At 45.4% G+C, this 17,009-nt stretch overlaps 1 protein-coding gene across 4 annotated transcripts in view; it reads right to left on the reverse strand.

The window, feature by feature from the left end:
• Positions 1-13,160: 13,160 nt before the first annotated feature.
• Positions 13,161-17,009, reverse strand: part of LOC118215265 (sodium- and chloride-dependent glycine transporter 2-like) — a 32,897-nt gene continuing 29,048 nt past the window's right edge. For all 4 annotated transcript variants that reach the window (XM_035395872.1, XM_035395871.1, XM_035395873.1 and 1 more), the window contains 2 exons: positions 14,976-15,143; positions 13,161-13,335 (listed from right to left, as the gene is read on the reverse strand). In XM_035395872.1, coding sequence (XP_035251763.1) covers positions 13,177-13,335; positions 14,976-15,143 — 327 coding nt within the window. In that variant the 3' untranslated portion in view covers positions 13,161-13,176. The remainder of the gene's footprint in view (positions 13,336-14,975; positions 15,144-17,009) is intronic.

Genomic DNA, 17,009 nt, shown 5'->3' on the forward strand with positions numbered 1-17,009 from the left:
ATATATCCTCCCCCTTGTTATGGGCTAAATATGCATCTGTGCGTCAAATCAATATTATTTCACACAATGAACTGAACAGTTGCGAAAGTACTAAATGAATCGCTTGCACGCCTACCTCACAAGACTAATGAGGAAGATGCACACTGAATTATTTGGGTCTCCTGTGAACACTGCAGTCATGATAAGGCTTTGTGTGCGTGAGTGCCTGCTAGAGGCAATATGCAGCTTTGAAGGAGAATCCAAAATCCACCCAAAACTAAATCCAGAAGTAACAGTCCCCCCCCACCACCCCCCCCCCATGGGCTGTCACGGGACAATGGGTACCATTTTTAACTAAATGATCTGTGTTGTAGCAACTAATACTCTATCACCGGGGCAAGCTTCTTCATGATCTTAAACAAGTAATTCCCATTAGTTGAACGCACGTTATTTATAAAGGCTTTTCTCTCACTCTGAAATACATTCAGGTTACTTCCAAAGGGGATTAAATTCATTCCGGTAACAGTAAACTCAAACTGACAGGCATAGGATGAAATCATCCTTCATTTTAAAATAGGATGAAAGCATCCTTCAAAACAAAGAGGAAAACATCATTTATTTAACATAAAGCAGTACTGTCTGTCAGCAAAGTCATGACAGCTCAGTGCTGATGAGATTTTTCTACGATTACCAGACCGCATCGAATTATATTTCTCGTGTGCGTTTTCGCGCGTGTGCGTGCTAAAACAGGCCTACTATATTTACATCGTGCATTCGTTCACTATCCAAAGATATCCGACCACGAGTTGTTCAAACGGCTCTTCTGTAGAATCATGAATATTGTTGGTTTGCAGTGAAAAGTCTCTGGCAGGCCACTCCTCAAATGGCTGGGATTTACTGAACTAAAGCATTGCCCAACTGGGTTTCTTTATTCATTTATTTCAGACTATTTTTGGCGACAAATAATGAGGTAGGACGATGTTCTATGTAAATTTAACGACCGCACTCAATGTCGGTTTGGGGAGGGGGAGAACTACTATGACAGCGAATTCACGCCGACTAAAAAAAAAAAAAAGACGGTGTGGCGGCCTTCGTTCGCGAAATAGCACCTTAAAGGGTTAAGCCGCACTCTGTTCAAAATGCTTCTTTGTTTAACCTCCTGGCCAATGATGCACCTTAAGGGACCCCCTGCACCAAAGGACACGGGTAAGGCAGCAGAGGCCAGGGGAGCGGAAGGAGGGGTTTCTGAGGGGGAAACACAGGCCTCTTCTGCCCACACGGATCGGGGCAGATGTGTGCGCGACGGAGAGTGGACCCAGTCAGGGAGAGGCTCTACTCCCTGTCCCAGACACCCGCCCCCCCCCCCCCCCACCCACCCCAAGGGCTGCAGCATCGGTGCCGCGACCCGGCTGTCGGGCCTAGTTACCTCCCTCACCCCCCCCCCCCATTTTGCGGGAACGGTCTCCCGCGGCGACGGCTCCGGAAGTATATCGACGTACACGCTTCAGCCGACTCACAAGGAACGCCCTAACGACCTGTTTTTTTACCGTAAGCGCGTGGATTCCTGCGGTCTTGTAACCAAAAGAAAACATTTTTAAAAAAAGAGAAATTACAAGACAGAACAGAAGCGCTACAGAGAGCAATAAGCAGCCGTCTGGGAGGCTCGCCCTACGCTGATCGCTCCTCCGAGAGAGAACGAGTCTATCCCAGCATCCCCACCGGCTGACCTTTGACCCCCGGCAGCAGCTGCTGCTCAGCTGAGTGATCTGGGGGTCCTAAGGGAGCCGGGCAGAGACTTCCTCCAGACGCAAACTGCACAGCTGAGGGTCATAATGCAGCCATGGCGTCAGAAAACTGACTCTGGATCAGTCCTCAGGACTCGAAATGCTCATTTTTAATGCAGCCGTAATGCAGAAAATGGTGTTAACAGAGCATCTGAAAAAAAGCATTATGCCATCATCGCATGCCATTTTGACAGCTTTTCACCTATGTGATCAAGTGTGAATTCCACACAGTGTATAGTTTGGAGCCAGAATGGTGGAAGCCTATTTTCGCTTATCTCCCCCCCCTCCCCCCCCCCGCCCTTTTCCTTGGGTTTTCCCATCCTCTTCCTCCCATTACAGTCCAGTCCCAATTTCACACAGACGGAATCCTTATTGGTTACTATCCGTAGGTACGTATGACATAAACTGGGATGTACGCTGACACTCCTGTGGTCTTCTGTGGACAGTCCTATATCTTCTGCAGTGCACTCCGTACACGTTTCTGTAGATATGCCAGAAATTCATCTCCCAAGAATGGGCCGGCCCAAACGACGAACATCTGTCAGGAAACACCTTGGCCTCTACTCCCACGCGAACCGATTCTTATCACTTTAGCATTTCGGGTTTGGATGCTCTCCGTTATTGCGGTTTGACAGTCTGGTCAAAAAAACAGTTTTCCATGTCGGCAAAATGTGGATTCAAAGGCTTTAGCTCCGGCACTCTGGTGTGTGTGCGTCGGTGTGTGCTCACACGTAGTATGCGTGTGTGCGCGTGCGTGTGCGTATGTGTGTGCGCGCTCAGGCGTAGTACGCATGTGTGCATGTACTGTATATAAAGTGTGTGTGAGAGCTCGGGCGTCCATTTACATACATGTGTATGTGGTATTGTTTGGCTTTTGGGGTTAACTTTTCACTGTTGCTTTGTACACTGTGAAATTAGGTGTTCCTGATGACAGTAGGCAGCTCGTAGAGAAGGATTAGCAACGCCTTGGGACACATCTGCTTACAGAGCACACACGCCTAGCAGGCAACCTCTATCAACGGTCAGATCAAACTCCGCCTCCACACTGGAAGCCCCACCCCTCTGGGGATCGCCAAGGAAACACTGCCCGAAACACACTCTCTAGGCGGCAAGTGAAAATGATGTCGGGTAACTGGCGCCAAAATCTCATGGCAGTTATGACCGAAGCGAATAGCAATCACCATGATATCGGAAGGTGTCAAGCTGAGTGACGACGAAGTAATGAATAATATATATATACCCCTCAATTAAATGACCCATTACCCCTTAACTGACACTTGCACATGAATTCCAATGTTCATTTATTTTCCCCCACAAACACTATTTCATTCAGAGTTCGGCTGTCACTAAAATGAACGTACCGAAGTGCAATCGTGGGGGGACAAAAAGTTAACACTTGTGAAGCGTCATATTTCCGGTAAAAGAAAATTAGAGTAAGTTATTAGGCTTGGATCGAAACGCCCCTAAAAAGCATGATGGCACCTCACAATTTCACCCTAAGGTTCTGGCCAACATAGGCCAGCCAACATTTGTATATGGTTCACACAAGAACCACATCCCGAAAACGAGAAACTTTTAAAAATAAAAATAAATAAGTATAAATTCAAAGTACAGTAATGATCACTCGGAAAGCACAGCTGCCGACACTTGAGATTTGTAAAAGGAAAACGTTAAAAGGAAGCATTTGGGAAATTCTCTCTAGTTTAAAGATCATGATTGGATAAAAGAGAACTAAACTAAGCATGACTAACTCTCGTGCCGCTTCCAAGCGCAGTTCCAGCTACCGAAAATTCAATATTCATTAAGCTGTAATTACAGCGGCATATGGCTTATTAATTTTCATTTGCACCACCAGCTATGGCGCATTCAAGAGACAAAGCAACCAGCACTTCCCCTTGATAGAGAAGCTCTATTGTGCAAAATGGTCATCAAGACGCTTTTCAGATAAACAAATGTCTTTTTGTCGGCTGGAAGACCAGTTCATAGCAGTCAGCATCAGCTAAAACTACTATAAAGATACTTAAAGCGGTAGGCCTAAGTATGAAAAAAGACGATATAATGAGTTAGGCCCAACCTCAAGTCTCCATAAAAACATGCCCGGAGTCAATAAGCATTTGTGCTTAACTCTACCAAATAGGCTAAACGAAAGTTATTTTTTCTCTCAATGTAAACAGTTTTTTTTTTTTTTTGCAATCAATTGAGGGAAGTAGGCCTAGCATGCTTTAAAAATTGTCTTGGCATTCATTTAACAGTAATACCAGATACTACTTCTGCTGTTATTTTAAATTTTCAATGAAAGTTCATACATTTTATTTTAAAAGAAAAAGCGTGTGTTGGGAACTGCACTAATTATTTCAAAACCATTATACGAAAATGTAGTTCAGCAGTTTTCTTTTTTGAGAAATTATATTCCATTCCATAGTACATACCATTCAGGAATTTTAAAATGGTAAATGTTTTTCTTTTTAATATTATACGTATGCCAAATAATAACCGCAGAACGGCTAATGGAATTTTTCTTGGCTTGTAAACTGTAACATAAGCCATGTACTTAGTAGCCACCCACCGATGTAGCACAGCTATTTGAGCAAACATTAAATTATCGAGAACCTCTACCACTGATGTCACAACTGCCACACGCGAGCGCGCACACCTGTTATGAACATCCAGTAAAAACTAGCAAGCCATGGGCAGTAACACCACACCAATAAGCAGTTATCAAACAGGAATCTAGGCTGAAATTCGCACAGTCAAAAGCCGAACTCAAAGAGGAATACTGCCGCAGAGGGAAAATGTTTATGTCGTAGCACCAATATTGTTTTCTGGTGACGCAAACAAAGCCAAACCTAAGAGCCAGGCCTCCACGCTCGAAAAAGCTGCCAAAATTATCCGCCAAACATGATGCAGCACTGCAGCTTACTACAACACCACAGGGTACAGCCTTTGCTTTTAAAACTGTACAACGTCGCATATAACACCAAAGCAGATGAAATAGCAAATGGTTTGTTCTTACCTTTAGAAGTTTTTCTTCCTGGACTTTTCCCTCCCAAACTGGGTTATCAGACCTTCAAATCCCGAGTCCCTGACCAGGCTCGATAGCCATCAATGAAGAGAGCCGATTAGCGCTTCTGTCATGTGGTCGTTCTCAGTTCCATTTTTATTTATCCATTTCGTTTGAGAAAATGTACACTTCCTCGCGGTTTGATACATAGGCCTATCATGTGAGAAAAAGCTTCAGTGTGACAAAGGATAGGTCTATAGTGCAACTTCCAAAAGACTTACAGGAGTCTTGCTGTGCTGTGACAAAAGGCGCTAAACTGGAGCAGTTCATCTGCGAAGGCCTTTTATACAAGTCGTGTGGATAAGATGAGGAAAGTGCTTCTCCTTGCTTGCGGGTGTTCAATGTGTCAAATGAGTTGTATGCGAAGCAATACAATTGTTCCTGTGCGGATTGTGAATATATAAACCGTTCTCGTGAAACAATGTCTGACGTCACAGAAGCATGACCGCACACACAGGTGAATGGTAAGCAAAGTTCCATTGCCTTTGCTTATATTTTTACTTGAAACACGTCTTGACTTCGATCTAAAGCAGGCTACTCTGGTATTCATTGTTACGATACCATACTTATACTCACTTATAAGCAACCTATTCCTTTCCATTTATAACGTTATTTTTTCGATGGACCTTGTTGTCTGACGGATAGGCAAACGTCTACACGAGCCTGTAGCTCCAGCACTACTCAATTCCAGGTCTCGCGGGCCGCAGTATCCGTAGTAATTACTACAACAACCATGCACTACACCACCTGATTTCACTAATGAGCTTGCTTACTGACAGTGGCGGTTGCTGCGCTGAAAGTAGACGGGTCAGAACATTGGCCTCCGTTTTCATTGATTTTCTTTGATTAACAAGTGCGCCCACGATCTGAATAATCCATTGGCAGGTGAACACACAGCTTCTCTTTTTATGTATTGTTAGGGGGATTAAACGATAAATTCAATTAAAAGAAAATCAGTTTTAATCACTGTAGAGGCTGCTCACTACGGGAAAAAAGATACCTGCTCTGTTATCTGCAGCGTTTGCTTTCAGCACCGCCTTCAACAACGGCTACAAAATTTGAACGTCAAGTCACACTTGCAGTCTTCTTCCATTTGTGCCATCTACCACTTGACGTTCAGTGTGTGACTTGTCACAGTGTGGGTGTGGAGAATGAAGGGTAGGCTACATTTATCCGCAATTTAAAATAATGTTGATAAAATGCGCACAATGTTGCGATACAAACAAAAAGAAATATACTGCTCATCTAATAGCCTAATTAATAAGAACTGGAAATATCTGATGGTATTTAGTATTTTATGAATTCATCGCTGTATTGTTAATCAAGGGAAATTAATGAAACCAGATCGAGACCAGCGAAATCAGGTGGTGCAGTGAAATCAGGTGATGTAGTGAAATCAAGTGGTGCAGTGAAATCAGGTGGTGTGGTGAAATCAGGTGGTGCAGTGAAATCAAGTGGTGCGGTGAAATCAAGTGGTGCAGTGAAATCAGGTGGTGCGGTGAAATCAGGTGGTGCAGTGAAATCAAGTGGTGCAGTGAAATCAGGTGGTGCAGTGAAATCAAGTGGTGTAGTGAAATCAGGTGGTGTAGTGCATGGTTATAGCAAACAGCCTACCACAGACACTGCAGCTCGGCAGCAAGGAATTATGGGCCCCATTAAAAAGCATTGCTCTGGGCCCTCATTTTTAAATAAAACAAATAGAATTTTTGCATGTGAAAATGTAATTTATTTTCTGACATGTAAAGGTTTCTGGGAAATATGTCTGCGTATTAGCCTATACTGTATTAACCTTTGCGCATTGCCCCCTGTGGCTTTTGAGATTTTGTGGAGTGAACAAGCAGCAAGGCAGTAACAGGAAGATGTTATTGTAACTTTATGCAGGTTCTCACCGTAGCAACACTTACCTACCTAGCTAGCCGGCAGGTCCAGTGGTGTGTAGGGAAATCTATGTGAATTAGCCTTCTAACACATTGGGTATATACTGTAGCTTACGACAATGTGAGCCACTGGGCCCAACTCTGCCTCTTTTTGGTGCTTTTTGGTCTGACGAGTTGTGTTGTGTTGTGCCGGCCTGAACAAGCTATCAGCAACGTCGTTTGTTTCGGTGATTGTTTATGTTTCCGCCTGCCTGCAACCGAGCACTGTCCAGGCTGATTCCTGCCCATGGTTCTGATGTCGACCTTGACCTGCTTTCCCAATAGCAGAACTCCTACAACATCACACACTGCCTGCTGTAATATATCGTGGCCGAATCGTGCAGCGCGTATACACGTGCGCTTGCGTCTGTGGATGAGAGGGGGAAATAAGCTAGCGCAGGGGCCGTCATAACTGTCCACTACTGTAGCTAGCTTGCTATCTTCTGAGACTGCGAGTTAGATTTTCTGCACACGCAAACATGACTGGTTATGTCAGCCAATAGCAGGCATTACTTTTTTATCAGAAGTTGCCAGGAAAAATCTCCACTACAGTAGTTCGTTCTTTGTGTGACTTGTGACCTAAGCTAAAAATAACTGAGCATGTGTAGGAGGATTTATTTATTCATTCATTTTGCTTGTTCACGGAGCTCACACAAAATCTCTGGGGCAGGAAAGCTGCTGACCTCATCACACACAACACAAAGAGACAGGCTGCAGTCACAGTACACACACACTCTCACACACAAACAGCTGTATTTTTGAAGGCAAATTATTCCAAGCAGCACAAATATGATTGTGACAGTCTGTTGGCTTTATTGGACGAGCTGATTTATCCATTAATTCGCTAATTGATTAATCGGAGCTTAAATTACCATGTGACTGCGCCATCTACTGGTGGCCTGGCCTCACAGTCCCATTAAATTACACAGTGCCGTGTACAGCTGTGTGCCCTGTAAGGAACAGCAGACAAGAATCTGTCTCAATGTCCTTACCACCAGCTCAGGGTGAATGCTTGCTAACTTTCCTGCGCTGCCTAGAGACCGTTCACACCCCCCGCCTCACACCCCTTTCCAGTTCACCGGCTAGCTAACGACACCAGAGACGCGGAGCGACGGTTCGTCTTGAGTTTAAAAAATCGGTCTCAAGGTTGGCCGACCACGATTTGCGGAGGTTACGGGCTGCGCAGGGGGGCTAGGTTAGGGGACCACGCTCTCCAACTGAACATCGGAGAAAAGTTTCGCGCCGCTATTTTATAAACGACTTAGTCACGATTAGCCGAAAAACATAAGCATGTATGCTTTAGACGTGGGCACAAGAGTATCAGCCAGGATTTAAGTGTGAGCGGCTCAAAGATAAGGCACAAGTCTGTAAGACGTCTGGTTTAGTCTGGCTGCTGGGACTCTCTGGAAAGCCGCCATTTGGTCAGCCAATGTGTTCTCAAAACTTGAGCATAATTGTAAGCATTGTTATGATGACACAGTTATTCACTGTGCATTAATTATATCCGAGTTATTAATAACAAACCACAGTGAGACACATAAATAATAAATGCAGAGGACTTGTGTGCATTGCCTCAAATTCTCTGTGATGTATACCAGCCGTGTCTCCACAGTGAAATATCTCCTGCCTTTCATGGCTTGCATTCAGGTTCTGTTATGAATTAATCAGTGTTAGCACACAGCTTCTGTTCTTCGGTTCTCCATCCCTCCCTGTCTAACTCACCTGCTCCGTTTTCTCTAGGCTTCTGGGAATTGTGGTTTTTACAAGTACGGTAAAGGTACTACAATTAGATTTCCCACAGGATCCCATTGCTTGTAGGATCACATTAATTATGCTGGTTCTCTTGTTCCTCGCACCCTGCACAACGGCACGCACGCACACACACACACACACCGAAAAAACACAGGAGAACACAGCGATGACACTGAAAACATTGACATTTATTTGGAGGTTTTACAACTTATACGTTATAGGATAAACTCTAATTTATGACATAATTTTGGCAAAGATATACATAAATTGCATTTGTGTACATAAATACAAAATCTGAGGTAGGGCCTCAAGAATTAGTGACATTTTAAAATAAATAATGTATTTCATGTGTAATATATGACTCTTTTTACCTACTAGCATGAGATTCAAAACTTTTATTATATATCTTTTCTATATTTGTATGGCAAACCGATGGAAGTGTCATCATCTGACGGAGGTACATGTCTTTGTCCATAGGCAGCAGTACCCCACATAGAACACACCAAAATATATGACATTACGCAAGTAATTAGGAATTTAACCTATACAGTGATAGGTCCACAATAAAGTGCCAAATAGACACAACATTCACTAGATAATAGATTTGCTGTATATTATATACATATGTGTATGCGTGAGTGTACACAGACACACGCATACACACACTCACACAGACACATGCGCGCACACACACACACACACACATATATACATACATACACATATGGCAGACTATAGGCTATTCTCTATCTTTAATTTGAAATACATACAATATTCTAAAATTAGAAGACATCTATAAGGCCAATGGTTACCTGAAGATGTATTGTAACGTGTTGGCAAACATAAATGGGGTTAATGAAATGCGACTGGCAGTATCTCAGTCACCCAAACGCACGTCTTTTCCGTTTTTGTTTTTCGTTGTTCTCAAACCCCTTCAAAATCGTGTCCTTCTTTGGTTATCTACCGCCTAAAATTGAAGTGGAAGGCATTAAGAACGACTTGCGCATTTCACTGTAAAGCATAATGGCAGAAATGCAACCCACGTATGTACACAAACGCATATGACAACGCCAGGCCGACGCACTGCAGGCGTCCTGGTTGTACGTACTCAAGGTGAGTTCTAAATAAAGCCGACAGCTCAAGTATCCAGAACAGTTGTGAGAGAGGCTCAGCGGAAGAATGCCCAAATAAAAGGGGTCTACTTCGGCCTGTTGTTGTCTGCTACAGTGCTCCTCACTGCGACTCTTGACACCTGCAGTTCAAGCTTGCGTTGCGTTAAGAATTTCAGGTGACGCATTTTAGAACACAACTACGCGCGAAACCGACTCTGTGTCGCTCGAAGCGTCCGCGTGCATACTTAGGCCCGTAACACACCCTACGTAAGTACGCAAACGCTTTCGGTTTCAAAGTCGCTGCGTTCTAAAGTGTGTCACCCAACACAGCGTAAGCGCGAGCCGCAGTTCCGAGCTTCGAAGCGAGGGGGCGCCATAGCAGGTAACAACAGGCTGAAGCAGTCTTCTGCCATTTGTGCTGTCTACCACTTGGTCTTTCGCAACTGTCCTGGATCACCCCCCGAGGACTTGGGTTTACTACCTCCACAGGGACATAAGAACGCATGTTACAGTAAGTGTGTATGACCCAGATGTTTGTTTGCGGTGGCCTGGCGTTGTCATTTGCTTTTGTGTACCTACGTGGGGTGGGTCTCCGGCCTAACATTCGGATAAACGTTTATGTTCCTCACGTGCCAGTGTGTGATCGTGAAATCTACAAACAGCGACTCGTGGACACATGCAAGGGGCGGGGACTGGGAGGGGCAACTAACACACGCGTACCCTACCGAGGCACGGACACGATCACAGATGCACACAGCAACACGATTAACACAGTCGAGCGCGATCCATTGTTCTGCGATCGTGCGATAATGCCTTGGAGTCTTTAAACCAGTTCTCTGTGAGCCAAAAATAAAGCCTCTCACTGTTCTGGTCAGGGTATCAGCTAAACAGAGGCTTAGTGTACAGTCTTTGAGCATTTCCAGCAGAATTATGTATCATAAACCAGCGCTGGCTTTAGAAAAAGAGGCATTTGTTGAAATCTCTTGACGGACAGGCTAGATGGAGGGAGACTCTGGTCCAGCCAGCAGCGAGGCAGAAGCAATCGCTGAAAACACAAGGATGTGTTTAGTTTGGGCTTATTAACAAGAGAGGGAATTGGCTTTCTGCTACTTCCTGTAGCATTCCTGATCACCCTGTCTCTGGCACATTTCTGTCATTTTTCAACCCCTCCCTTTCCAGGTCAGGTCCGCTGTGAACAAGACAAGGCAACCAGAGGTCAAACGAAAAAATACAGCGTGGCCTTCCACAGTCTGGGTGTCACAGTTCCTGTTGGTTGACATTCAGGCTGCTTGAAGCGTAGTTTCACAAGCGTACATCGTACAAGACACTAAAAAAAAGAAGTGTTCTAAAACACTTTGCCACAAGTATGTACGCATCCATTAATTTAGTTCCTTTTCTGCTTTTTTGTTTTGTTTGTTTGTTTGTTCTCATTCTGCACAAAAGTGATTCGGCATCTGGGTGCGCATCGCGCTTTGTCCCGCCAAAACAATTCTCTCATCTCGTGGCCATGTCAGCCTGCTGTTCCGCTTCAGCTAATTCGCTGCATATAGCGCATTCTCAGTAATCTCAAGTAGGGAGACTATCGTTCGCTTACAGCGCGCTGTAGCCTACTCACCGATCACTGCGTTAAATGCCTTCAGTTCCACATTGCTCCGTTCGGAAGAAGACCGCACACTTAAATTACCCTCAGTCAAGTCTCATCAACTCAGGCAATGAGAGGAATCTTACCGAACGCCCGGTTGACACGATCGCATTACTGTTATAAGGATTCACTCGGATCAAATTAATAACGAAAGATTATTAGACATGCTACACTGAAAACTAATTTCCTACGAACCTAAGCGCTGGCGAGCGTGGAGCAATCGGTCGGGAAAATGTGAAAGCGTCAGCGCAAGCTAGATCTATAATTCTGAGTGAAACGTCAGGCGAATACATTTAAAAGCTTTAGCGCGTCCACGCAAAACGGGTTGTGTTCTCGGTTCTTTTGCGACTTCGGTTTCGTGTGAGAAGAAGACGTGTCGAAACCCCTCGGGAAACGGTATGCCGGAAGAGCGAACAAAAAAAAAACACTACCTAAACGGTTGCCTCATGCGCTACAAATCTACAAATGCGACTGATGAACTCAAATTTACCTGAGACCCTGTTACATGAACAAAGACGGACGGTTCACATGGCAACGGAGACCAAGGAAGTCCCAGCGGGACTTCCGATGAAGTTTCTAGAAAAACTCTACGCTATCCTATTCTTATTCTATCATCATGACTAATAGTTGTTCAAAAGATACTCATAGGGACATGACAAACACAAACACTCAGCACATGGACACAGAGACCACTTTTTAAAAAGTGTCAGTTTGTACAAGATACAATTATACAGTCAGTTGGCAAATAAGAATGATATACAGTCTCTCTTCTTTTCTTACCTCTATGGAAGATGAAAGAGGAGTTCATACACAAATTCCCCAATGAGACCACAACAATATAATGTTCAACAATAAATATTCTACTATATTTAACGCACAAATATATGGCTACGGGTTATAGCTTAGCATCGCAAAGAATAAATAGTTTTGCTGGGTGGCTTTGCATGTTCAGAAGTAGAAAAGCAAGCACTCCATGTGTCCTATGCTACCACTGTGCTTCATTCTAAAACAGCATAAGGGAGAATAAGTATTGAAGAGTTCACATAGCGTCAGAGTTTGGGCATAATTAATTACCCCAAAGTCAAAAGTGAGGATTCACACAGACCCAATGCAGTGGTTTCCCATTGAAAACACACCAAAAGGAAACAAAACAGTAAAAAGCAGGCATAGATGAAAGATTGTTTTCTCAGCATTTGAACATCTAAAATGTATTTCTGGCTATTCTGTTGCCAGTGAACAGATATTGCGTGTGCGTGTGTGTGTGTGCGTGCATGTGTGCGTGTGCGTGTGCGTGTACGTGTACAGTACCAGTAAGCAGATATGTTGAGTGTGTGAGAAAGTGAGCGAGAAAGAAGGTGAACGTGTGCGTGTTTGTGTGTGTGTGTGTGCAAAGTCCAAATCCTGGCACAGAATCACCGAATATTCTGTTGTGTTCTCCATTTCACCGCTGTGGAGAGTTATGGCGGTTTTGGGCATGCATTCTGTGCTTCTGGGGACGTCTGACCTTTTACCACAAAGGCACAGAAAAATGAAAAACATGAAAACCACATCTGGAGAGAGAGAGACAGAGGCCCTGTGGAGTCCGGGGCCTGGCTGGAGAGGGCTGACCAATGGGAAACACGAATCGCTCCGACAAACCTCCCCGTCAAAGGGGTTCTACGCGGATCGCCGTGCCAACCAAGCAGCCGCCGCTCACCGTGAAGAACAACGACGGCCGAGCCGCGGGGGGACGGCGCCGGACGGGAAGCCACGCCCTGGCTCCGCGAAGAAGACTCGAGACGGGAAGGAGAGGGAGGAAAAGGGAAAGGGGCGGGGTTTCCACCCGTGAGCCGGTTGCCGTGGGGTCGGGGGGGAAGGGGAGGGGGCGGGGCCAGGGAAGCGGGAGGGGGAGGGGGAGGGGGAGGGGGAGGAGGAGGGGGAGGGACCGCAACTACTGGTAATGGGATCCCAGCTCGAAGTCCTTGGGCGGGAGCTTGAGCCCCAGCGAGTTTGTCCCCAGGGGGTCGATCATGTTCCGGTAGCGTTCACCGCGGTGCTTCATCAGGAAGGGGCCCCAGTCGGGCTGGGGGGAGCACACCAGCTTCAGCCGCTGTGGAGAAACAGGACCTCTTACCCACAATGCACTGCTGCTTACACATATCCAAACAGCGTCTCTTACACACAATGCACTGCTGCTTCCACATATCTAAACAGCATCTCTTACACACAATGCACTGCTGCTCCCACATTTCCAAACAGCATCTCTTACCCACGGTGCACTGCTGCTTCCACATATCCAAACAGCATCTCTTACCCACAATGCACAGCTGTTTCCGCATTTCCAAACAGCATTCCTTACCCAAAATGCATTGCTGTTTCTACATTTCCAAAGAGCATCTCCTACCCACAGTGCACTGCTGTTTCCACACTTTTAATAGCATTTCTTACCCACAGTGCACTGCTGTTTACACATTTTGCCAGTATCTGTTACCCACAATGCACTACTGTTCAAACACAAAATAAGAACATGCAGAGTGGGTGGTTCTGCATGCAGTGGGTTTGAAATTTTTTCAATTCCACAGGGGCAGCTTGAAATTTAGCAGAGTTACAAATTTTTGAAAATTCTGTGATATTAAAAATAACGGGGCTTATAAATACATTTTTGTAACAGCATGGATTTAACAGGTACGCAGACTGTCTAAAGGATAAACCCATTTTTCCCCATTGATTTGGACTGGTATTCATTTTAGGGAGAGTACACATCGTACTAGGATAATTAGCGCCGCTCATTTTGTAATTCCACACCTGTCAATCTCAAACTTAATCACACCAGGATAATACTGTATTGCCAAAGGTGTGTTCAGTGTGTAACACTGAAGTCACTGTGTTTGTCACAGTTGTTTTTTCTGTACGGTAAAAAACATACCTAAGGGGAAGGCGGAATTCCATACCGTTCTCTTCTAACACGTCTTAAACGTACAACATTTCAAAAGGTGATTGGTGGATATTTTCTAGCTGTACGTCCACAACAAGTAGGAGCAACCAGAACGAATCCCCAATTTCCCTCGCAGTGCTGGTCATTACCGATGCGCTCTGTGATTGGTGGAGCCCCTCCCCCGTTTTCTCCACGAGTAACGCGATAGGACGACCGCCACTTCGCAATCCCAGGTTACTGGAGCGCGTGGTTCTTGTACGTAATGTCTCTAATGGCCTGATTCATCAGCCCTAGACCCATGCAAACGAGCAGACCCCTGTTCCTTACGGTGGAGTCGCAGGCACGTTCTGAGCAGGCAAACTCAACACTGAGCACGTGCAGAAAGAACTGAACACGCCCCGCCCTCCTCCTTTCAGACGAGAAGGAGAAGCTCAACACTTAAAACCAACGCATATCCTCATAAGACCCCGCCAATACATTTTTGTCCCCTGTAGGGGGTACAGGTCTCTGCCTTCAATCTCAACCATATATCCCACTGTGCTGAAACTGACACACCAAACGATGTTTAACAAAAATATATATGTTTATATTCTTGAAAATGTTTTTGCTGCAACGTGTATTTGTCACCCCAGACACCAGACACTCATGTCGAAAAATTGAAAGGCTTGAGCTTTTTTTCAGCGGGGTCTGGGGAGGACGGGACGGTCGCGCTTGCCGAAAGATCGTACCGCCCCCGGGCCCCGCTGGCCCCGGTCTGTGATTTCATAAGAGGCACCGGGGGCCACTCGCTCATTTCATTCCCCCCCTCCCTTTACCTCGACGAAGGAACCGGGGGCCAGGTACATCTTGATGACGAACATGATGGGGATCCAGATGACCGAGCAGATGACCATCAGCCAGCCCATGACCATGGACCAGGTGGGATAGGTGTAGTCCTCGTAGGTCATCACCTTCCACTGGTACAGACTCAAGCCCAGGATGAACTGCATTATGGGTGGGGGGGGGGGGGGGTTAGTGGGGAGAGATGGAGAGTTAATACACCGGGGGTGCGGAAGGGGGGGCCGATCCGTTTCGAGATTTTGAGTCAACTTCTGCACTCAGTTATTTAACAGTAGGTTTTTTGGAATGTTTTTTCAAAATTCTTAGTTAGTGTTCTGGAACTCCACTGCTTTAAATTATCAGTAATGATTGTTACATCAGCAGTGCATATTTTTGATCTTGCACCTTAATTAGCTCGATCATATATTGATCCTACATGTGTACGAGTAACAGCTATAGCTGCAAACTGCAAGTATATCCTGAAGATTTTACTGTGCTCAAGTACAGGAGCGAACCAGGGCAGTTTACAGAGTGAGCTGTCAGAAAACTAACACAGGTTATTTAGTTAATCGGTTGGAACTAAAACCAGCATGCAGACCAGGCCCTCCAGGACCGGACTTGTGCACCCCAGTAATACGTGGTTCATCAGTGGGTGGGCAGCTCCATTCCTGCAGGGCCGGTGCGTCTGCGGGTTTTCATTGCCACCGATTACTCCGGCTGAACTGGCTGATTAGCTGGATACGCTTGTGCCGGTTTAACCGCAGGTTAACCGGGGATAAGACGTTTCACGTTGGCACACTGGAACAGCCTTCGGCTGCCATTTTGTGAAGTTATCAAGAAAAGCAGCAATAAAATATCAAGTAGTAAAATGATCGGGCTAATTAATAATTAAGAGCAGAAGTTGGCCTGAAATCCAGGAAAGGGAACAGCCCTCCTTGTGCACCCCCGCTGTTGATAGTCCCGAGGTCTGCAGTCTGAGACAGGCCAAGACACCCCCCCCCCCCCCTCGACTGTGTAGTTAGTCCCTCACGAACAAAACAATAGACAATAAAAAGCTAATAAAAAGCCATCGAGATGGACAGCATTCTTGGATGCCAAACATCCAGCCGCTGCCAAAGGATCTGAAAGGGAACTTCCGCTGGCAAAATCAGTGGCACTGAACCACTCTACCACTCAAATCAGTGGCACTGAACCACTCTACCACTCAAATCAGTGGCACTAAACCACTCTACCACTCAAATCAGTGGCACTGAAACAGTCTACCACTCAAATCAGTGGCACTCAACCACTCTACCACTCAAATCAGTGGCAACTGAAACCACACCCCTGGATGCTCAAAACAGTCTATTGCCCAAAAGGGGCTTTTTAATATGGAGTCAGAGGCCAACAATCCCATAGTGCATTGCAGAATGCATGTTTTTTTTTTTCCAGTGCACATTCCCTCAATACTGTTTTCAGTATTGAATGAACAACACAGGGTCAAACAGGGTTAACCTGATCGATGATATGGTTTGCCACTGAGACCACCGGATGCATAGCTTTTAATAGGACTGATCGGCACTGTATCTACCAATAGGTCTTTCACACACATTCCTCAGCATAAGGAGACTTAGGGGTGATTTGATCAAGGCCTTTAAATTCATAAAGGAAATCAACAGAGTGAAATGCTACAAAAGACTCCTCAGGTTGAGTTGTGTCAGTAGAACGAGGGGACATAAATGGAAACTCGAAAAAGGTCAGTTCCGTACAGACGTTAGGAAGAATTTTTTCACGGCCAGTGTGTGGAATAGCCTGCCAGGTCACGTAGTAGAGGCAGAAACTCTGGGGGTTTTCAAGACCAGGCTTGATACGGTGTTAGATACTATCGAGTTCTGTAGGTAATCAGAGCACTAGGTGCAATTTTGTCAGGAAAATGGCCAGCATTGTTGGGCTGAATGGCCTGTTCTCCTCATTGTGTCATGTTATGTTATTTCCCAAGGCTGAAAAAAAAAGGCCTGTGGAGTAGCACTGCAGAACTTTGCCTAATTTAC

The sequence above is a fragment of the Anguilla anguilla genome, chromosome 16 (genome assembly GCF_013347855.1).
Source record: "Anguilla anguilla isolate fAngAng1 chromosome 16, fAngAng1.pri, whole genome shotgun sequence".
Lineage (NCBI taxonomy): Eukaryota > Metazoa > Chordata > Actinopteri > Anguilliformes > Anguillidae > Anguilla > Anguilla anguilla.